Source organism: Cuculus canorus, chromosome 2 (assembly GCF_017976375.1).
Source record: "Cuculus canorus isolate bCucCan1 chromosome 2, bCucCan1.pri, whole genome shotgun sequence".
NCBI classification, from domain to species: Eukaryota; Metazoa; Chordata; class Aves; order Cuculiformes; family Cuculidae; genus Cuculus; species Cuculus canorus.
In genome coordinates, this window is record NC_071402.1 from 118,620,844 (window position 1) to 118,645,029 (window position 24,186).

Below are 24,186 nucleotides of genomic sequence, written 5' to 3' on the forward strand. Positions count from 1 at the left end.
AATTTATTTCTGTGATTTAGATGAATCCCCAGTCCAAAGCACTATGGGCAGCTAGAACCTACATTTTGTGATGTTGAGTCTTTTTTTCAATTGAACTGTTTATTGTAACATTCCAAGTAAATATCCCAGTCTGAATCCCTCAGTTTCTGCTGGTTCTGTCAGCCATTTGTCTCAAGTGTAAGATTTTACCCTAATCCTGTTATCTAGTTTTGAGTTACTCCAAACTTGATTTCCCTGTTTTCCTGTTTACAAACCAAAATGTTATCTATAGATTAGTTATTCCACTTCAACTCGTGGTTCCTTATAACTCTATGCTGCATGAGAGCATTGTTTGTCTTATTTTTTTTATTTGGGCAATTTTATTGTCTTCAACATTTTACCTTTTTCCATTTAAGAAAGTGCTAACTCTGAGACATCTTTTATTGTTAGGTATTTCTAGCATAAATCAACATTGTTTGCTATCACTTTTTCTGCCAAGTTCCTTTAGCAGACACTATTAAGTTGAGTGGGAAAACAGAATTTGTATGAATAAGAGAATGTTTTATGGTTGACATAATTTTTTTTTTAATGATGAGGTATTATACAGTGGACTTGCTAATCACTTCATTAACCTCTTAATCTGTGTTCGGGTTTTCACTGATGATTTATTAGTGTTACATCAGTTTTCAGCCTTCCTTTCACCTCTTTAAATAAAGCGTTAGTCCTTGCACTACCAGTTTGTTTCCCAGACCTACTATTTTCCTGTAAGACATTTTAAAAAATAATTTAATGTATGGATCTTTGTTGTTGTTCTGTTACTTGCTACTGTTATCTGATTTCTTAATTTAAATCTCCCTTATTTATTGGAATTGTTACATCTAGAGTCTCATTACCCCTCCTGCGAAGTGTTTAGTGGTTTTGCTAGCTTCTCTGGAATCTCATGGGTTTTTGTTCCGTTATGTTATTACTCATGTGCCCAAATGCATCAAGATTATATAGTTCAGTAAAATGTATTTCAGAACGGAGCAATGATCTGTTCCATTTTGTAGAAAGTCAGGGAAATTTGAAAAGTAGTTTGAACATACAATCCAAATTTAAGCATGTCTATGCATATCATCGTGCTTAAAGTTAAGCGCATATATTTAAGCATTGCCTCATGTTGCTCAGTGTTTTCTCAGCTAGGAGCAAGTTTCTGCATGCAAAAATACAGCATACTGTTTGCTCAGCATGATTCTTGTTTAGATTATATTTATATTTGACCAAAATGAAGAAATGAAATCACTGACTTCACATTTTGACAGTTGGTTTTGGTGAGATGAAGGGGATGGTGCATGTTTAATAAAGACCGGTCAATAATTAAGTTCAACAGAAATTCCTGTTTATTTTCTCTTAAACAAGTTTATAATCTTTTGTGGTAAATGACTAATTTGTCATTTTATATGTGGAATACTTCTCGGAAAGTTTCTGTTTGTAAGTGTGCTGTTTCTGTAGACATCATATTTTACTTTGTTTTGTTTATTTCTAGTGCTTTTTCAGGAGTGCTTTTAGGTTTTAATAATTTGTCTAATGCAGAAATTCTGGGTTTGTACATAATTTTTACAATGTGCTTGTTTCATTTCTATCATGACAAACACACGTGTGCATGCACGTATGTATGTTATAATTGCATCTAATTATATGTAATTATATTTATGTGTCTATATATGTAAAAATTTCACTATGTAACTGGGTGTCATTTAATTTCTATGCATAAAAAACCTATTATTTTATCAGGAATCTCAACGGTTAAGACATTTATAATACATGGGGAAGTAGGATTCTTGTGAAAATAAGACAAACTATATGTGTTAATATTGAAATTGTGAGTGACTGTAAACAGAAAAAATAGAGAGTAGCTGAGGCTCCATGTGGTTATAGTGTGCTATCCCTGCTGCACATGTCACAAGAAATAATTTATACCTCTGTTACTGAAATTTGGAAATTGTATTATGCAGTTCTCTCTATGCTTTGAAATTTATAGAACAATATTTTTCTTTTTGCTTTTTTCCAGCACTTGCTACTAGCAATAAAGTTTATTATGGCATTTGTAATTCCGGATAAACCAAGAGATATCCAGATAAAACTAGCCAAATTGGAATTTGAATCTCTAGAGGCTCTCAAACAACAGGTAAGAGCAACTGACTTCATAACAGTGAAAAGAGTTGGTGGGAAGATAAACTAGGGAAATTCTGCTTTTATTTTAGATAGATAAATACATAAATCTGGGGATTTTGGAATTCCTGTTTACATTATATTGAGATTAGTTAACTAAAGCTGTTCTGTGCCTCATGTTGGAGTGGCAGAGCTGGGGTGACTGAGTGGCACGTGGAACAGTCACTCTGTAGCAAAGCATATAGCACAGGGTCTTAAATAAATTGAAAATAGCATTAGTTTACCACTGCAGGTTGGGTTGTACATGGTAACACTTTAGATACTGCTTCATTTTCTGTTAATCCCTCATGGTTCAAGAAGTGGAGCAGAGAGCTGGAAGTTTTAACTGATTCATCTGTCCTTTCAACCCACCAATGTATGTGAGTCAACACCAGGAAAATGGTCTTCCTTTTCAGGTCAGGGTTGATGTTTTTGGTATGGCTAATAATGTAGCAACTTGTAATGTCTGTTGTCCTTGGGTGGGCAAACATACTTTGTTTATGTTTTTGCTTTTAAAGGACTTTGGGCTCTGTGAAACCTAGTTTCGTCCCCTGGAGGTATTTGTTGTGGTGACGCTAGGATTTCTTCCTTGCTGAAATACCACCAGAAATAAACAGATAACTTAGCTCTAAAACAAACACAAATTGTAAACAGTCTAAACTTTTAAAAAATGTTTGAAAACTAAGGTCGCGTTTCCTTATTTTCCTGTCCATACAATATTCTCATTTTATTGCATAAGTAATTTATATTTTACAATATATTTAACAGGCACTCCAAAGCAATTTAGGAAAATAAAGAACTAGATTTTTGTAATGAGAGCGTCTGTTTTGACACATGATTCCATAGAGAGAGTGGTGGAGGTCACAAGAGGATTAGCTTCAGTAGGATACAAGGATTCTACAAAGCTGGTTTTTCAATGGCAACCTACTTTAGGAGTTTCTGACTGTACTATGCTAGAGAGGATTTCTAAGGTAGCTTACATATAAGAAAAAAAAACCCCAACAATCCAGCATGGAGCTGCAGAGAGTGGTTCACCTATTTATTGTTGGCTTAGATATTTTTACACTGCAGTGCATGGTTTTACATGAATATATGTGTGTGCTCCAGATGCAGGTGTGTAACCTCCTCTATACTCTAGGGGTTTTTTTGTGTGGAACTGGAGATTACTTTGTAGAACATCTACCATAGCTGCATGTGACAAAATGATCTCTTACTTCTGGACAAACTGAGCCTGTAAACAATACACTACCCTTTCTAGTTAAAATCCCACAGTTGCGTGTAATATTCGAACATCACTATTGAGGTCAGCATTGTCTTCCATAATCAGCCATAACAAACAAAACTCTAATTACAGTGGAATCCAATGCCTGATAGTTTTGTTTTGCCTTTGTCTAGTATGCCAGTGTGAAGTTACCAGGAGCTGGTCATGGATCTCAAGTACTTTTTAGATAATATTAAAAGGAACAGGACTACATTTCTATCTTAGTTGTTCCTTATTTGTTTTAATTTTGTAGACAGGCAAAACTAGGCCATCCACTGGAACCTTAAGCTGAAGTGAATACAGTCACCTTTGGTTATAATGTGCCGAGTGGAATATATACAGAGTCTCTTTGAATATGACTGTGGATGTCAGCAGCTAGGACTTAATCTCCTATCCTTCCTTCTGTGTATTCTCTACAATGATATATGCCTTATATGCAGTTCTTCAGGGTTGTTTTACTAATTCAGTAGTGAAACGTTGGTTTAGATTTGAGTAAGGATGAGAAGCCTGGCAGTTCTGACAATGCTTTGAGTCTTCCTAGAGGATTTGGGAAGAATATTTGATGTTTTTTAGGTACCTTGGTAGGTACTTTAAAGTATCTACCGTTACCTTCTTTAGATTTCCTCTGATTGATACTGTGCTGTGTATCCCATAACCACACAGAGATTCAGTCTTTTTTTCTGGTGCCTTTTTTTTTTTAGTGAAAAATACCTGCATTTAAAAGTAATAGATTGGCAGTGCAAGAAAAGATACTGAAGCATCTGTCTTAAGAAGCACATTTTCAAGTTCTTCCTCTTGTTACTGAGAGTAATCATGGTAATTCAAGCTATATATCTTTCAAGTAGAAAACAACAACAAAACCCTCTAAAACAACTGTTTAAGAGAATAGCCATAAAAGTCTGTGGCAAATGCATTCTGGGATTGCATATTACAGAGAAACTAGTTTATATAATTTTGAGCAAGTATGCATCACGTTCCTCTTTTGATGCTATCCAGACATGCAGGCTGTTGTGTTTTACCATATGAGCTTTAAGAGTACTGTTGTCTTGGGATGTAGCTATGAGAAGGGTATTAACACTGCCAGACTGTAGACCTCTGTATATAGCACACGGAGAGAAAATCTTCTAATACAGCTCCTTTAAACAGTTGTATTTATTGTGCTTGGGTTCCTTAACTTTAGGTAGTGTCAGCACCTTTACATTTTCCTTAGCTAAGCTAGTTGCTTTTTAACCTGGTGCAGTGGGACTATAGCTATTCTGCCTTTAAAACCATTTGAAGACTGAGTTAGTGTCTATTTGAAAGGAATTTTGGGGAATACAGTGTCTCAGCTCTTTAATAAAGATGAACGATCATCATTAGATCTTGTTGAAACCTCCTATATGGTGAAAAATGCCATAATTAAAAAAAATCATTTTATATTGAAATGACAGTCTAGTTTTGAAGTTCTCAAGCTTTAAGAAAGGTTTTTAGGAAGTTGTGAAATGTTTTTCCTTATATATTTTGTATTGAGACTTGAAAGGACGTGGACTGTTGGATGGCTTGTAATAATTTAATCTATTTTGAAAATAGTTTGTTATGATACACTCAAAGTATGTGTTTCATCTGTAAATGTTGCTTCAGATATCCCTGATGGCCTTCACCGTAAAGAATGGTAGAGAAGGCCAGTGAGACTCTATTGTGGGGGGAACTGGGGCAAATAGTAAACTGGTGAACTCTAATAGAGGACTGAAGAGAACATGGATCAAGATTTTTGGAAGAGGAGCAGGAGCGATTCCATTCACACTCCCTAAAGTGTTGTCACCTGAAAGGAAGCCTGGATGCTGGGCGACCAGAAGTGGGTACTGTGTGCTACTGGGATGATGGACCCTGTTCCAGTGAACACTGTGATCCTTCTTAGGGAAGTAGCTAGTGAGTAAAGTGAGGTGAGGTGCCTGAGACTCCCATTGCTTCTTCTCAATACCCTGCTCTGTTGCTTCTGTTTCTTGCAAGTGCAGAAGCATGCCCTGCTTTTTGGTCTAAATCCTATTTTAAGGAAGAGAGGCCACGTATAGGTGTGCCTGCAAAGAGCAAGGGAATAATCAGTTAATTCTTCAGTGGCTCAGGATAACTATAGGCATAGATGGGAGCAATGCTGTAAAACTAGTGTGAGGATACCGTGGAGTATTTTTTGGGCAGTGACAGTGAAAGCTACACTGAAAAGCATTTTCGTTTCTGGATAGATTAAAGCTTAATGAATAGACTAAAGACCCTCATGGTTGGAGATAAGTCAGCAGTCTATTCTAATAAAAGGTCGAAGCTCCAGAGATGCAAGACAGCCACAGATTAAACAGCATAACTTGAATTTTGTGGACTAGGTTACAGTCATGTTTTCATGTAGGATGAGATCTCCCCAGGACTACCCTCTTCTGATTGAGGCAAATATCAGATCAATAACTTCTTTCTGCACTGAAACTAGATTCAGGCAAAGAAAACGAGATAAATTGGTGGAAATTAATCATTCATGCTTTTATTTTCTGAGCATGAAATATAGAGAGTAGCAAGTCTAGCATGGTGTATAAATGGCAGCCATTTTTCAAGGAAAAATGAAGTTTTAAATGGTGGGGAGTGGTGTATCTTTTCACAAAGTGCAACTACCTAGACAGCATCAGTATTAGCTCTGAAAACAAAAGCTTATTGATGTTAAAATCCCTGTGTTTCTTTATGGTACTTTTGCATTAAAAAAAGTGTTTATATAAATTGGATAAAGATGTTTTTGCTTATAGCATCTCCATCACTATCTCAGCAGAATAAACACAGCCCTGATAGCAATAATAGAGAAATACATATTAGTGCAAGAGTTTTCTTTTCCAGAAGAACTAAAGGGGGAAAGCTGTTCTTAAGTTGAAGCTGAAATGCAGATTTGGAGGATTTTTGTTTTGAGCATCCCTTCCGACTTCCTTCTCTCTCCCAGCCCCTACCTCCAAGGGGACCTAATCCATAAACATCCTGTCATCCCTGTGCTGTAGTTTCCTTTCTTAGTATTCTAGCCTTCAGTAGCCGGTGTCTTTTAACAGTAATGCCTTTCAGTGCTTCCTGTGGAGAAGCATGTCCATCTGCTGGGTATCTGGCATCCATCTGTAAATGGACAGGTGTCCGTTTGCCTAGGTGTGGTTATATGGAAAATTTAAACTCTTTTGCTCTCCTTCTACAGGTATTCTGGCATGTAGAATTTCCTGTTCTCTCCAGTAAAAAACTTCTGCTTCAAGCAATTGCAGTGCTTTAACATTGCAATTCACTGCACTGCAGCAGCTCTAAGAACTGCAAAGTTTTCTAGTTTCAGACAGGCTGAGAGAGTTGGGCTTGTGCAGCCTGGAGAAGAGGAGGCTCAGAGGAGACCTTATAGCGACCTTCCAGTACCTGAAGGGGCTACAGGAAAGCTGGGGAGGCTTTTTGTTTACAAAGGCTTGTAGTGATAGTACCAGGGGCAATGGGTATAAACTGGAGAGGGGCAGATTTAGGCTAGACATAAGGAGGAATTTCTTCACAAGGAGGGTGGTGAGGCACTGGCACAGGTTGCCCAGGCAAGTTGTGGATGCCCCATCCCTGGAGGTGTTCAAGGCCAGGTTGGATGGGGCCTTGGGCAGCTTGATCTAGTGGGAGGTGTCCCTGCCCATGGTAGGGGGGTTGGAACTGGGTGATCTTTAAGGTCCCTTCCAATCCAAACTATTCTACGATTCTATGATTCTGACTGCAATGGACGGTCCTTGCCATTTCCCCTAGGAATGTAACCCGATGGCACTAATGATGTCCTTTCCATGAGGAATACACTAAGTTGGAGTGTGCTGGGCCATCCTGTTACAGTACTTAGCCTCTCTGAGAACAGCTTTCTGTAGCTTAGTGCAAAATAAAGAGGAACTGCTCTTTTAGGTGTCTTCTGCACTGGGCAATATTCATGGTTTGCTATTTACTAACATGCTGTGTGCCTATGACCACAGGTGTGATGGGCCAACATAGTTGCTTGAACTGTCATTGAGCCTCAGAAATGTCCCTTCTTTTTGTTTGGCAAGGGTAGGAAGAGAACAGGATCTCTGGGTTTTTTTTAACTATTTAACATTGGGAGAGCATGAGTCATTAATGCTTAATATCCTGCTTATTTATTTTGCAAAATGGGAACAGAAGACAGTTTTTGTGAGGCTGAAACAAGCTCAGTGAATTACTGCCTCATTCAGTGCTGTGATTACCAGAGTTAGAGGGCTCAGAAAAAGGACTACCCGTAGCTTGAAGACTACCCTCAAAACACTGCTGATAGTAAAAACAGAAGCTCATCCTGTGCTTGCTGGCAATGCTGAGCAAGCACAAGGCTGCAAGTGGACCAGAGGAAAGGCATGAAATGAAAAGATTTCATTCAAATAATCAAAGATTTGCAAAACAACCTGTAGAAAAAATTGGTGGAACTTGTGCTCAAACTTTGCATTTAGGTTAAAACAGAATTAGATGTGATAAAACACTTGCTTTTATGTTTTGACCAAAAAAATATTCTTAGAAATAGTATTGTTGTAAAGAAAAAAAAGATTTTTAACTAAACCTCATTTTTTCAGAAAAATTGTGTGGTCACACTTTTTATGATTGGCTGCACTGGTTTGTATAATCAGACATAACTCACAGGTGATGTTAAAATAGAGTCATTATTAATCATTGTTTGCTGTAGGGTTTTTCTTTATAAAGCCCAAAACACTGCAAGTAAAATTTTCCCCTAGAGAATAGTCAAAATGCTGTCAGACCTGTCAATATAACATTTGCATGCATTTGGTAGCAGTGGGGATATAATGCAAGTAAGATTCACTATATTTTCGTAACACAGTTTTTTAAGCATAGAAAGACTCAGTCATAGGACAACAGGTTGTGTTCAAACATAATTTTGCCAGTGTATTTTAAACATGAATTCCTTTAATGCTGGACCTTTCTTGAGAGTGTGTTTCTGAAAATTACTTTCAATATAAGGGTGTTAGCAAACCCAAAATAAATTATGATCCTTTGAGAAAAATGCATAACCAAAACCCCATTCATTTAGGAGGAAGGTTTCTGTTGTCCAAATTTGTGACTTTTCAACTGAAGGTGAGATGACACAAGTCTGGCTGGTTTGATGATAAGTTAAGCTTTTAAATATGGTCCCCCTGAGTGCTAACAGAATAAATATAAACTTCTAAGTAGATATGAATATAATGTGATGGTAAATGATACTCTTGCATGCTCTCAAAGGAAACAGAAACAAACAATGCACCAACTTCCCAGCAGGTGTAATTTTCTCTTCCTACAGTCCATTTGTTCTCTATGACAATTACGACAATTGGTAGGGGTAAAATTTTCCATCAAGTTATGATTCCATAACAGCTAACTCTCTCTGGAAACACAAACTGCTTTACCTTTCTCAAATCCTGACGTAGAGCCTGGTACTGGAACAGACATCAATCAGTCCAGTCCTCTTTTTTTTGCCTGACATCCCAGATCATTGACAAGATATGATTTCAACAGGAAACCTGAAGTAAGAGGATAGGATAAAAACTAGGTTAAAATTGTTCCTGCTGTAAGAATACTGCAGCTACATCAGACTTTCATGGTTTCAGAACCCACAGGGATCCCAATTATATGTGAAATGGTTTGCATACAAGAGAAGAGGCTATTCCATTTCCCATACAAATGAGAATAAAGTGCACAGTGAGATTTGATTTCAAGAACTCTGTTAACCAGCTTTCAACAGGACATTCATGCATCTATAGTTACAGATTTCTAATAATGGTTGCACCTGTTACTGAGAAGGTGAAGGATTTGAGCAAGAGAAAAAAATGAAATATCTTGTCTCATTAAAATTCCTTCAAAAGAAAGAATTCCTAGAAGATTACACTAGCCATGATTTGATAATGAAATTTTCTTTATAGAACTGAATAAATTCAGTGATTAAAAAAAAAAAGCATTTGTTGTATGCAGCTGTGGACTCCTATATGCCTGTCACATTTTAAATATCCTTTTCCTTACTCCACCTTAGAACATTCCAGTGAAGACAATGAGACTTTAAAAGAAGTGCTAGTTTAGTTGAAATAATTAAACTTGACTTTTGAAAGCTTTCTCTGTGAGCAGGAAGACAGCAAATAGGATATATCTCAGCTCTTCAGAGGTGATGATTTCAGTCATATTTTAGATGTTTAAAAGTACCCAATTGCTCTACTCCTGTCTATAAACAAAATAAATTATCTTTTTTTTTTAGTATTATTATTTTTATTTTAAAGATGTCTTTTCTGTCATCCAGCCTACAGAGAGAACTCTTTCTGAGTCAAGCTGGAGGTCAAACAGCAGGAATCCACAAAACTCTGAAAAAGAGACAAAAAATTTAAAAGTGGTTTCATGTCCATGTGTTTATAATGATGATACTTGAACATACTTCACTGTGCAGCCTGAGCATGGTGATTCTAAGAACAAGTACCCAACATGATACCTTGCTGGTGCAGCCACTGGAGTTCTATTCATTTTGAACTTGAAAAAATCTGTATGCCTACTGGTGCCGCCTTGAATGCTCACACTTTTTGTTGTGTGAGAAATAGCTCTCTGATATGTGTCTGCCATTTCAGTGAGATGGTTAAGACTCAAGCCAAATAGCCACGTCCTTGCTATATGTATATGGACTGATAATTTTTGTTCTGAAAGGAGATGCGATTTCTTGTTTGAATAACTTTAATAGAAAGAAATAACTGTTATTAATGTGTAAATTTTGTTTAAATTCGGTGTCCATGGACACTTTAATGTTCTATATATGACTTAAGTAGTACGTGCTTTTTGTGTATTAGAGTAATCCTATGTAAATGTTTTTTTACACTTTCACCATGGGGCACTTTGTAAAGGTGGTTTCGTGGACCACTGCTTCTTGCACTTTCAAGTATCTAATTCTGTATCTAAGTGTATGAAAAGCACTTTCAAGTATCTAACCCTCCCCTGGCAACTAAAGGGTTAATATAGTCAAAAATGTGTTGAGAGGTGTGATTTTTTTGAAAGACAAGATAAAAATCAGCACTTCTCGTGTCCATTCTGTATTGTTTTCCCTATTTTTCAGTCTGTGTTGTTGACCTGAACATAAAAGTTAAAAAAGTGCAGATATGTGCGAATAAGCCAGGCATGAACAGTGTCAACAATGTATACATGGATACAGAAAATTTTCACTTAATTCGGTAGAGACAGCAGAACCACTCAGTGCAAGCAAGGATTGTGTTGCTGGGTAAGAAAGGAGACGTGCTCTACAGACATTTTGATCTGTTGCCTACTGAATTCACTGCCAGCGCTGTCTTTTCTGATACTTTCTGCTGCAGAATTAACAACGATTTACCTTAAAGTATTAACTTTCTTCTCCCTCACCCTCTCATGTAGTTGATGAGTGAAATTCTTGCTCTTTCTTCTACAAAGCTAGATAGAAAAAAGACTGCATTGCAGGAGGTTTCAGGCTTTGAACGTCTCTGGCTCTTGAGGTTTCTTATGGGGGACACCTACCTAGCAGGTGGTGCAGGTGGTTGTCTCTTAGTCAAATTACAATCCTCTAGGAGCCACTGCAAGCTGAACAACGTATGGCAGCATTTGGGTTTTGGCTTGGGGATTTTGTGCCACTTGTAATTTTCTAGAACGAATTATCAATTCATATTTCATTTACATTCTTGTAATTTATGCATGTTATTTGGCAGCTCGGTTTTGTCCACTTGCTCTCTTTTGCTGCTTCTCAAAATTTGTGATAAGTCACAAATTTGAATGCAGTAAAATTTATGCTGAGGAAAACCTTCCAAGTGAACAGATGGATGTGAAGCAGCCTGGTCCAGCAAAGGTGTATTTATTTGGTTTAACTCCAGTGCAGTTGAAGGCTTCTGCAATCTATGCATATGTTGATCTGTGTTAGTTGAAAAGTAATCATGTCTGACATAGGTATCTCTATTGAATCGGAAGAGGCCACCCATTTGTGCATATATAATTAGAAAATACCTGTTCTGTGTCAACACCCATTTTCTAGGACTTGATGCACCCATAATTTTAAGAACTGTGCTATGATGTCTTAAATAATTTTGCCCTCTACTAATATCTGGATGGATACCTAAACTACGTTAAAACATAACCTGTAAGAGTTTGTGATTTCATAGAATCATAGACTGGTGTATGGAAGGGAGCACTAGAGGTCATCCAGTGCATGTTGAGCTAGTGCATCCTCATGTTGAGCTAGTGGTGTAGCTGAAGCTCCTTGCAGGCTAGGAAAGATTGTATTTTTAAGATAAATATTTCCCCAGAGTGACACTCTCTCAGAGAGGTATTGGGGTTTTTTCCTCCTACTTGTGTTGAAAGATTAAAATAAACAAAATTCATTATTTGTTTTTGGAGAAACATTGAATTGTATGTGAGCTTTTCTTTGTGACAGCATGCCGTGCATAGGTAAAACCAAAAAGCCCCACCGCTGTCACTAGTAGAGATGTAGGTGCTCTAACTCCAAATTGAATATACGTGTGTGGCAGGACAGTGCCAGCAAAATCTAGTCTGTGTATTTCATAGATATTATGAGTGAGGAATGTAATATATTCAGTGATTATCATGTAAGCATGGTGGAGATTTGTTGTTCAATGATGGGCACTACTTGACTGAAATGTAACTGATAGATAATGAAGGACTGAGGAAACTTTGATCGCCTAACAGAGCATGACAAGATATCCAGTTCTTAAGGGACGAGCAGAAGCAGCCTTTGCATGTGAAGGGGAAGGGAAGTCCCCTTGTTACCCCATGCCAGATGAGGCAACAGGACTGTGTCCCTACGCGGAGTCACTTAGCTGGAAGCACGGATGGAGTGTCAGTCAGAAAGACGTTTTAACTTTCTTTTCTCTCCATTTTGCGTGCATACCCCACCAAAACAACTTGCTAGCTTCCTTAGGAGGGGCCTGGTAGCACTTCTATTCCCAAAGGACCTTGGTTTTGGCCTTTTTTAATCTGCTATATAAGATTAGGAAATTGGAAGATAGCTGTGATGCCATAACAAGAATAAAGGAGATGAAGATGGGGAAGTCTGTACAGAGATTAAGCTCTGATAGTTTTTCTGGCTCATGCACATTTAACGTGTATACGGGAAGAAGTCTGTCTACTATAGCTACATTTAGAAGCACTTTGTCCCAATATCAGCAGTTCTTTTTAATACTTGTGCAAATTATTCCCTTGAGTTATGTGACACACTGAACCAGCAATTTGTAACCTTTGCTGCCATAACATGGAGGAGATTATTTAGTGATGTGAGTCTTATAAGACTCAATTTATTGAGCTTGTCAAGAAAAGGGTTGAGAGATTCCTTGTTATGTATGTATTTACTAGTGCATGGAAGGGTAGCGGGAGACTTTTTAACCTCCTTGACAAAAGGGTAATGTGTCCCTGTGGGTGAAATTAGATGTTACATAAAGTAGGTACAGCTCTGTATCTATGAAAATGGATGAATGTTGGACCAGATTAGAGATGGAGTATATCGGGGATGAACCAAACTCTTATCAAAGATAGTATGCCATCTCTATGAGCAGCCACAAAGAGATGCCAGACAGAGAGCAGGAAAGCATAGCAACTAGGTACTGTGCTTCCTCCTAAAACTCTCCAAGATTCTAGTCATTTTTAGCTCTTATTTTTCTAAGCCAGATGCAATGTCTTTGTATTTAGTTATCTTCAGTGATTTTCTATTCCATGGTGGTGTTCTGTCTCCCTTTGAACCATTTTTAGCCTTAGGGTCCACAGTGTCCTCCCACAAGAAGTGCTGCAACTCATTATTCTTAGTGCTAAGCACATGGCTTGATTATTTGAAGATGTCTTGATATATTCTAATCAGGTTTGGTGGAAAAGTTCTTTAGCTTTCACATATGAGAGGAGGTATTTGGCTGAACTATCATTGAGGTCCTTTTGGCTTCTGGAATCTGAATTTGGGTTTCCATAATTTTATTTTATGGGCTTTGTGGAAAACATGATGGTCTGATTTGCTTCTAGCTTGTTAATGATGCTTGCAAATTTGCTTTAGGACAATTAGTATAATCAAATCGTGCTTCGGGGCTTTAGCTAACTCCTTTTCCCTACTGTTCACATACAGATGGACAAATAATGTGAGTTGGTGCAAAGTCTCTTCTTTCTTTGAGGCCAGGCTAACATTTTGCTAACAGAACAAAAGCCAGACTCATTACTGAATTTGGGAGAGTTCAAGTTGGCAAGACTCGTGTAGTTTCTGGTCTTCCTCTATGGTATGATGCATGAATCAATTTATCTCATCTGTTCCTTGCCTTCGTAGAGGGGATATTAAGTGCTGAGTGTACTTTCCTATCCTTTGCCCATGGAATATTTTTTCATCTGCCAAAAGCGGAAAAGTCTGAGAACTGTCAGTCTGGTAGTTGTCATCAAACAGGATATACAGGAGTTGGTGCTGGTTGATCTCATGGCCTGTTGTGTCTCTGAAGTATGCTGAGCAGTTAGACTGCAACATAGCAAGTTACATTGTTTAGCGTCTTAAAATAGCTAAGGTCACTTGGAACCAGAACACTTAAAAGTCCATCTTCCAAACTCTGCTGACTATAGAAGAGAAATTTATTGCATTGATGAGGAGTATTTTTATATCACTTAATAGATTTAGTTTCTTCATGTGTGACATAGAAAATTGTATTGTGCATCTAAAATTTTAATTTAACGATAAATATAAATGTAAAGTAAACACTCCATTAGTGATCAGCTGTATTGGCTTCTTATCAGAGGCATTTATATGCAGAAGGGTCAAGCATTTATTTCATGACAGGAGCACTCAAATACTCAAAGATTGAATCCTTCTGCTGTTACGGATCCTCCTGCATTTCAGGGGGGTCCTTTGCTTGGGGAGTTAACAGATGAGTTAACTTTCCTTTGTAACTGGTGTATGCCTTTCTTAAAGGCATCTCTAAAGTCACAATAAGGCAGTTTTTCAAGAGTTCAACTGAATACAGGCAGCTGCTTTCCCTCGCATAGATGCATGTAAAACTTACCTGTATTGCGTGCATGTTTTCCAGCAAACATTAATCATACCAGGTAGCTTTGAGGGCAGAACTGTTGCACTAAGATAAATATTTGAGAGTTTGCTTTAATGCCCAAAGCCTCTTAGCATTCTAGGTCAAATTATCTTGTATCCTCTGACTGTGTTTCTAGGCATGCTACTGCAAAATGGTACTCCTTATTCAAATTCTGTGTTGTAGTTTTGTTGACAAGGTTAAAGAGAGGTTATCTCACAGTTAAGGTCCGAGCTTCAATGGCAAGAACAAAATAGCGGTTCTGCTTTCTTGCAGCTGGCACTTAAGAAGAATGCTAGTTGTATTATTCTTACAATACTATCTATGCTTTTTGTATTTTGGCAGTGTCGATAATACTGATGCAAAATGAGTATGTTCTGTTATAACAGCATGCTAGGAGTTAAAATTTTTGCTGCTCAGAATGTATGAGTTCAAGTAATTTACACTTTTAGCTTTCTGAATGACTTTATTTTACAAATACTGTGTTCCGCAGGATATAAATAATTATAAGCAAACATGATTGAAAAAAAATAAACGTTATGTACTGTGTAACTGTCCTAGAAAATACAAATAGAACTAATTTTCTTAAGAGCAAAATGCTTTGTTTTTCTCTGCATTGATATCGGCCAAGAAAAATAACTCAATTGATAAGAATTGTTTTTCACAAGATTTCTTCAGCTTTCTTGTTAAGTAGATAAGTACTGCACAACAGATTTCCTTTCCCTTCCTCCTCAATGAACACCCTCAACTAATATTTGCTCTCCACTCAGCTAACGATTGGATTATTGAGGAATAGGAATAAACATTTGTAAAGTGAGGGTTTCTGTTGCTGTGAAACAGTGGCTGTAGCCTGTGCTCAGTGTGGTTTTTCTAAAGTTGTGTTTACTTGCAGGGAATATACGTGGAGATGTTGAAAACCAGAGGCTTCATCCAGTTCTGTCAGTAGTTAATGTGATGCCACTAGTGTCTGTAATCTGCAAGGCTTCCAACCGGGGGAGTGCAGGGGAGGAGAATTTTTAGTAGTTTTTTTTAAAGTATCGTCTTAAAAGCCGGATAGTGACAGAGTTGGAGAGGAAATGCTGACGGACAAATACCTGGGAGATGGTTTGGCTGTCACAGTGTGTAGAAGTTACATAAGGTGTATGAGCACATTGCATAAGTGCTCCCCAGTGCTCCAGGTTACCGGCTGCTCCTCCGAAACTAACCACCACCTGCCTGAAACCAGCCCAGAAACACAGAGAGCATGCTTGGAAAATGGGCATCTGTGTTATTTCTGCAGCAGTGGCAGCATGAATGCATGAGATTATGTATATAAATATAATGGAAAGTAGTAGCATGATTTCTAAGAACAAAATCAAATGCCCGTAAGAAATTAATTGTGTTTTATTTTAACTAAGTATTGGTTTAAAAGAGTGGACCATATACAAAAGCTTGTATTGCAGTGAAATATATTTCAATACTGTGTACAATGGGGGATTTTTAGGCCCAGGAGGAAAGACCTGCTATTTATATACATGACAAATAACTTCTTTGCATTTGGAAAAAGAGAATTGCAGCTCAGCTTTTTGGTAATGTTTCTGATACTGCTGTTAATGTTCTATAGATTTAACTGCAGTTCTCTTGCAAACAGAAGCATCGATAGTTCTCTAGGGGAAAAAAGAAAGGTGGGGGGAAATCTGCTGAGGCCTTTTTAATCCATCATAGTTTAAGGTCAAGAGCGAAAGGTATTTGATGATGAACCTTTTCCACCTTCTGAAGCACACTTTAATGGTAACAGTGAGAGCTCAACTCTTCACGCTTCAGTCAGGTAGCTGCAGCACCTTCATGACAGTTTGCCAGATTTAATTTATATTACAGGTTAAAGTGGTTGAAATTCCTGTATTTAGTAACTGTAACAGATAACAGGTGATAGCTCTACAAGATTTTGTCTTCTCCTTAAGTTATCGGAGAGATTGAATTCAGCTTTGTTAAGGAGTACTCTTTTTCATCCTTAGCCTTCTCTCAAAAACTCACGCAGAGGTGGGGCAGATGGCAGAATGACTTCATACAAATGGCAAGGAGTCTGCTAGGAGCTTGTTTTCATCCAAGTGTTCTGGAACACCTCCTCTCCAGAGGTTCCAGAGGCCAAGTACTGACAGAGCTCTATGATGCTCACTGTCCAAACAAACCAGGAGCAAAAGCACTTTGGGGTGTTGGAGTATTCAGCACCACATTGAGCTCTGTACCTGTCAAACATCTAACTATACTTAACACGTGTTTTATTAGAGACATCTCTTGGGTGTCCTGTAATCACTCTGGTCTTCAAAATCCTGAGAAAAAGGTGCATGCGTAAATCTCCATTACCATGATGCAGATTGTGCTAGTATTCTGCTAAGGTGTAAGTCCAGCCTATTCCTCCATTACCTCCTGTCCCTGATCCTACTTCACAGAATTGCAGTCAAGATCCAGCGTGTTTGCTTCTGGCGTGTTAATACAATTCATTGCCGGAGGCTTGGGGGGGGGGTGTAGTTCAGCTGCAGGTCAGGACCTTCTTGTCCATGAAACAAAGAACAAAATTTTCTGTAGACTGACTTGCTAAGTAAATTGAAGGAAATTTTGTCTGTTGGCAGTATAACGTTAATCGCTAACGTCCTGTGAAAAGCTTTTTCTTGTCTCAGTCTGTTTACTGGTCCTAAAGCAATCACAGCTTTTTCTTAACTCTACAAAGAAATATTTGGCAAAAGTTGCTGCAGCCCATTTTCCTACTTTAGTGTCATAAAACTTGTTTTGTCACCTCACAATTCCTAGGATCTCATTGAGTCATTTGTGAGCCACTCCTTTTGGCTTTGTTGGTGCAAACTGAATTTTGTGACTTTTCCTTGAGGAAAATCTGTTCTTATTTCCTGTGTCTTGGAAGGTTGCCCTATGAAGCCATCCTGCAGTTCTTGCCTTGTTCAAATGGAACATTTCACACACCCCTCCTGTCCACATGGTAACTCATTGCTAATCACTGGGTGTGAGATCTCTGTGGACAGTTACTTGAAGAAGAATATTTATTTATGTGTTGTAGTAAGTAACAGGTTATTCTTCAAGATATTGAGCCTATATTCATCTTATCCTGCACTCTAATTCTTTGTCTGGACAGTTTTATATCTTACAGATTCCTTATTGATAAAGAAATGGGGAGCTGGTTGTTCCTTCTCAAGTTGGGACTTCAGGACAGCCAGACCACAATGGTCATGGCTGTCAAGTGTATCACCAGCAAATTCTATATGGCAATATAACTTAAAGAACTAGATAAAGGAAAATAATGTTTCTTTGGCATTTAGATTGTAGGTAGGCAAGGGGCAAGCAAGTTAGCTCACTGTTGTAGCTCTGTGCATCAATCTGCAGCCAGACTGTTAACCTCTATCTGACAAAAAGAGTCCCTGACTATGAATTAAATGTGGTTCATGGGGATCGTTTGGTGTAAAAACAGTCTCTTCCCGTTCCTGTCCAATTCCCTCAAATTTTGTATCTGCTTCTCTTCTTCTATTGTGCTTTGTTCTGAAAGGGTTTTTGTCTTTATTCATCTTGGTGTGGAGACTCTTCTGATGTTTTCAAGTCTGCATCTCTTTGTTTTACTTATCTTAATGTTTATAACCTCCGTGGGAGAGACGTTGTTAGGCTGTAATGCAATGTGTTTCATGAACCTGATTTAATAAGTATACTCTTTGCCTTGTTGCAGTTCACCCTGAACTCTAATCAGCTTTTAGGCATCTTAACGTCCCTGTACAGTGACTGTTTTGAAAACATTCATTTATTTGCCACTGTGAGTGTTCCACAGCTCTACACACAGTGACAATGGAATTAATCCAGAAAAAGAAATGAGCTGAAAAAAATCATTTAAGTACCCATGCCAGCCTTGCTCCACTAGGCAGTTTATTTACATTGATTTTATTAGGACACAAACAAAAACCTAAGGAAGAAAAGAATCTATTCTGAGTTGTGTTGTTCGCTCATCACGATATTCAGTATTTGAACAAAATCTCCCAGCCTCTCAAATGGATGAAATTGCATTTAATTTACCCTCATTATACACACATTTTGGTTATAGCACTCAAAATACTCAGTTCTTGAAGGCCTCCATTTCAGTGAGAACAGAATGTGCTGGCTTGGAAAGTAAGCCTGGTGCAAACAAAACTGAATACTGAGACCTGAAACTGAAAGTTGAGGGAGGTGGGGGTGGGGGGAGAGTGACAGGAAAGGTGGTTTCACATGACACACTTGTAAGATATTCCTTCATTTTGATTTTTAATTTTACATTGATACTAAAATCAAGCAATTTCATTGTCTCCATAGCAGAAAAATGATGAGAGATTCCTGCTGTCATTATCATGTTGAAGTGTACATTAGCTGTGAATTCTCTCATTTCTATTTGAAGTTTATCTTTATTTTCCTAGTACAGTAAAGCCTGTGCATCTATACATTCCTTTATACACCTGCATGTGCGTATGGGTCTGTATATAACCATATGTCCTTTATAGCTGTTTTTTGGCAATACTGAATCAGCTTGTCAGTGACAATTTTGATAGTAATTGTGGTACCGAATCATTCTGTAGCTGTTTTATTTAACTTTTATTTATTATTTCAGGATTTTTTTTAAGTATTTTTTTTTCCCTTCTGGGTGCATGTGCAGCTTATGACCCTGATACTCTACATGCTTTTGTGGAAATATAATTTTATCTTTATGAGCTGCTCCATCTCTTATAACATACTTGCTTTTAGGTGTATTTTTGAGCTAGAAGTTCTGCAGTTTGAATAGAAGGGCTAGGCTAGGCACAAAAAGTCGGTAGATATATATATCGAGCCCTGAAATATTGTAATAAAGCCTGGTTTAGTTTCTCGGACTGGGAATAAGGAATGCAGATCTAAGAAGATCAAGCCAGTGATTCTTTTACAGATGAGTAGAAATAACAGTTTCTGAAGCCTAGACTGATAAATGAACACGCTGTGGTTGTGCTTGGAACTACTCAACTAAAAAAGAAAAGATTACAGTAACGTGAATCTGTAAGCAATGTGATATAAGATAATGTTATTTTCCAAACATTGTTCAGTTAAAATAATAAAAGATGTTTATGTTGCTCTGCCAAGATTTTGACAACATTTCTGTACTGTCTAAGCACAATCCTAATGCTTGGTATATATGCATGTAAAGATACTTGCCATACACCTTAAATCATTGAAATCAGTGGGTGGGTATAGAAGTTAAGGAGCCCTGTGCATGTGAGTAAGAAGAATATTTGAACAGCGTAAAACCCCTGTAACTAGTTGGAAATATTTGTATAGTACAAGTGTTTTGCTATCTTAGCTAATATAATTAAAAGTAGAATATCTGCACCAAACATTACGTAGACATACTGGGAGAATTTACTTTAGATACGTTGGTCTCCCTGGCTCCTTGAAGAAAGCAAAAGAAGAGGTTTCTCTGGAAGATAATTTGGAACAGGAATATAACTTTGAGTTATGAGCAATCTACAAAGGAATGTATCCCTCTCTGTTAACTCTGCATGGAGCATGTCGGGACAAGTCTCGCTTGGAGTAAAGTGTGAATATCTTTATGGGTAGACACCAGCTAAGAACTTGGTCCTTGATATAAATCCTTCTTGAAAATGAAAGCCTTCATATTTTGACCAAGTAAGGGACAAAATTAGATATGTAATGATTTACTTGAGGGTGAATAATGGGATCCATTAACAAAAGGCTGAATTTGAGCTTCAGAAAATGTATCATCCCTATCAAATATTGTGCTTGGTAGTGTCCATTCCTGTCTTTTTTTAAGCTTTATTTAAACAATATTGCTTGACTGAAATGGATGAATTCCTGTCTTTTTAAGTGGTAACCCTCATTTTTACACATATTTTGTCGAAGATACATAGATATCATATATGTGTATATATGATGATACATATATTTACATGTATCATAGATACAAATAAAAAAATCTATGCATAAAGATAAATCACAGGGTGATTTTGCTTGTTATCCTGTTTAATTTTTTGTAAATATCTTAGATTAGTTCAAAGAACACTAGGACCAAAATTATTTGTATCCTCTTGTTTGTTTGTTTATGCCTAAAGGTCTTTCTGTTTTCACTTTTAGGTTTGTTTCCTCCATTATCATGATCACCCTTTTACGCAGAGGGAAAGTTTACAATTGATTTTCCTGCAGAGTATTACGCAAGAATGATGTAGTTCACTAGGGGCAACTCAAAAAAAGAAAATTGCATTGTAAACAAACAGTTTCTGTTCTAATCTTAAGAACTTTTGCACCTGCAGCAAGTATAAAATTAGCAATTGGAAATGTGACTTCAAATCAACTAAATCCCTTGAAATGAACACACTAGAGAGCAGTCTTTGTTTCCAAGCAACAATCACCTGTCTTCCTAAGGACGTGAAAGGTGTTTAAATGACAGGGTTAGCTTCAGAGAGACATCTTACTAAATTTAAATTTTCCATTCATTCAGACTATCTGGAATTATGAAATTCGTAATGTGGAGTAGAGCTCTCAATACATCTTTACTCAGTCATGAGAAGAAATCACTCCTACAAAATGTATTCCCTTCCCAATACTGTATTCTAAATCTGCTACAGTTCGTGCTGCTTTTCCAACTTCTCCCTGTGCTTGTTATAGGAGACAAGTAGTGGTATCTGTAGCTAAGATTATCTAGTACTTTCTCATACGTTAAACTACAATGTTAGATGATAGCAGAAATCAGACTCTGGAGGATGTGGTAAAAAAATAATCAGGTGTTTTGGCAGATCCAATCACAGTTAGATCTAATGAAGAGCTCTTAGCTCCCCAGGAAGACGTGATCATGGTGACTCACTAATTCCTGATCATGGTTTTATGAAATGTTCTCTATACATCAAAAGTACTATTTTCAGGATATTGTGGAGAGCTTTTCCATACCTGTGAGGTAACGTGGAAGAACAAACAATGATTTTTGAGGAAGAAGTGTGCTAGCAAGGTAACAATGATAGCAATTGTTTGGCAAAGTGGTGAGAAGAGTTAGCTCTCCATGTCAGAGTGGAGCAGGTGAATGAGTAGATTCTAAAACTTCTGAAAGTCAGAAGCTGTTAGTTACATGCACAAGAACAGTAAGCCAAAGAGAATGATAATGAAGTCAAAGGGACAAATCAGACAGATTGTTTTATTGTTGATATTTGTAGTGGTTGCTTTTTTTTAGTGGAATAAAAGGGGGAGACGAGTGCAGGCATAATAAAGACTCGGAGATTCAATCAACATGGAGACAGAGGAATCTGGTGTTGGGACAAGTTCCGCATCTGCAAATGATTCTTTGCTCTCCGGTTACATGTTTTATTTCATGAATGCGCAGATTAGAATTCTTAACACATTTTGGAGATTTGTCTAGCTTGTTTGGGAAGGGAAGAGTAGATTTGGAAAGTAATGATCCTGAGGCAGTACTGTTGGGGAGAAGTGATTTACTGAATAATGTAAGTACTTCTGCAAATCCTTGGAGACAGAATGCTATAATTACAGTTTCTAATTCCATGGAAATATATTAACTTGAAATTGTAACCTATTTAATTCTTTTTATGAAAAGATTGGTTTGTTTTGGAGGTTTATTAATCAGCAGATACACTTTGCTGAGAGCTATTTTTATAATGGGTTTGGAAGCCTCAATTGTTTCCTAAAATATAGGTACTAAAACCTGTGTAGCTTTCCCATTGAGTCTAAATGGTGGAATGTACATATCTGTTTCACTTCATTACTTTTTACAAGAGTCAAGAAGCACAAAAGTCTTCTGGAATAATCAGCCCAACTCTGTTAGATTTGGGAGCCTCCTACTCTCAAGAGATGTAGCCCAGGGGGCGAGTGTGGGGTGGCATTCCTGGTGTTAGATGCTTAAAATGCCCAATGTTTCAAAAGACCTTCTAAAACTTAAACAGCATTAATTATCAATACCAAAATGGAGACTGAAGATTTGTTAACGATACAATGACTGTAAAGTCAGACTAAAGTGAGAAGTGGTAAATTGAAGGGAACACACCAAAACCACAGTTCTTCTCCTTGTGCTCTGGATCATTATTCAGGGTTTCACTGCAGTTTTTATTGCCTCCAGTATTCCTAACTCTGTGGTAATTTAGATGATGTTCAGTGAGTGAGATTGCTTTACCTAAATTTATTTTTATTTTCACTGTTTAGTGGGAAGGTGAATGTTTTCTTCTTTGGTTAGAACCTAACCACTGTTCTTTATTTACGTGCTGTTTATTATTCAGGGTACACAATTCCTCCATACACAGCATAGAGCACAATCTATACTTAAGCAGTGCAAATTCAGAATTGTCTCATTTGCAAATAAATGGTAGTTCTACATAAGTCTTGGATCTTCAAAACTGTAATTACACTAACTACTCTTTGTTTCTTTGTTGCCTGCTTAATGTATTCTGAGTTGTGAAGAAGGTAGGGATTTTGCAGAAATAATGTATGATAATGTAATCAAAAGCTGAAAGTGGGATTTTCAGAAATGGTGATAGATTAAGTGTCTAATTTCCACTGTCTGTCACCACAAATTATGCGTGGCCTTTAGAAATTTTCGAGAAGTTCACCTTTCATTCATTTTGGTTGCCAAATACAAACCCAAACCAATGCTATTTGTTATCTTTAACCTCAAGTAACTTTTATCGGACTGGCTAAGGCAGATTTTGAGCTGTACATCCTCCATAACCACCTAAGCAATCCAGCTGTTACTCATAACTGCAAAAAACTTGAAAGCTGTTCACTTAATACAGCGAGTGAAGTACTGTCTCTTGAACCTTGCTAGACTGCAGAGGAGAACTTGCAGAGGTCTCGGAAGAGATAAGTGTTTGTGCTTTCCTAAAACTAGTTCACTAGCTCTCTTAATGCTGTAATCATTTGTAAATGCGTTTGCACTATAAATCTTGTTTTATTACAAGTTTCCTCTTGGTTTTTTTTATGTTGTACAGTATGATTGCTTGCAATATAAGGAAATCAGTAAACAAAATACTAGAAGATTTTATCATGGGAAGCAAGATTCCACAGTAATTTAGATTCCAATGAAGCAGCTAGATTTTTAATATACTCTTCTAAAATGTTTTCTATAAGACAGTTTTCTTCATTGAGTTGTCTGCTGCCCATCAGATGCTGCATCTGATGAAAAAAAGGTGGTTTGATACATGTAAGTAGGAAGATGCGTAATTATTTATTGAGGTATGTCATCACTTGAACTTCTTGTAAATTCAAAATAGCGTGAGATGCATGAAAAAGACTACTGCTCACTTACATGGCAGTCTTTCTGCTGTCTATATACTGTATTTTAAACTTTTTTTGGTAGGTTTTTCTGCTTTTACATGTTTTGTAAATTTCAAAGTCACATAGTAAAAAGGCTTATAGTAGCCTCCAAATATAAATAAGCTTAAAAATAAATCCTGCAAAACTTCAATGATCCATTTAATAAAGTACCCGATTTTGTAAATGCCCTGAAAGGAGTGGGTGAAAATAGTGTGACACATCATGTGGGCTTAATCTGTTTCGTATAAATTTGCTGTGAAAGCTCTAGTTCAATATAGATAATGTGCAATCTGTTCTAAACATCCAGTTGTACAATAAGGGTAATTTGTGGGAGACAGTTATGGATCTCAAGAGCCCTTTCATCATTCGGAGTATTGAATTAATCTCCTCCTAAATGCTCATTCAGAAAGTGCCAGA

General features: G+C 37.3%; 1 protein-coding gene across 1 annotated transcript in view; it reads left to right on the forward strand.

Annotated features, from left to right (window-relative positions):
* ANO10 (anoctamin 10) overlaps nt 1-24,186 on the forward strand; it is a 133,377-nt gene that overhangs the window by 84,390 nt on the left and 24,801 nt on the right. The window contains exon 12 of the mRNA XM_054057861.1: nt 2,030-2,146. Within this exon, the coding sequence (XP_053913836.1) occupies nt 2,030-2,146 (117 nt within the window). The remainder of the gene's footprint in view (nt 1-2,029; nt 2,147-24,186) is intronic.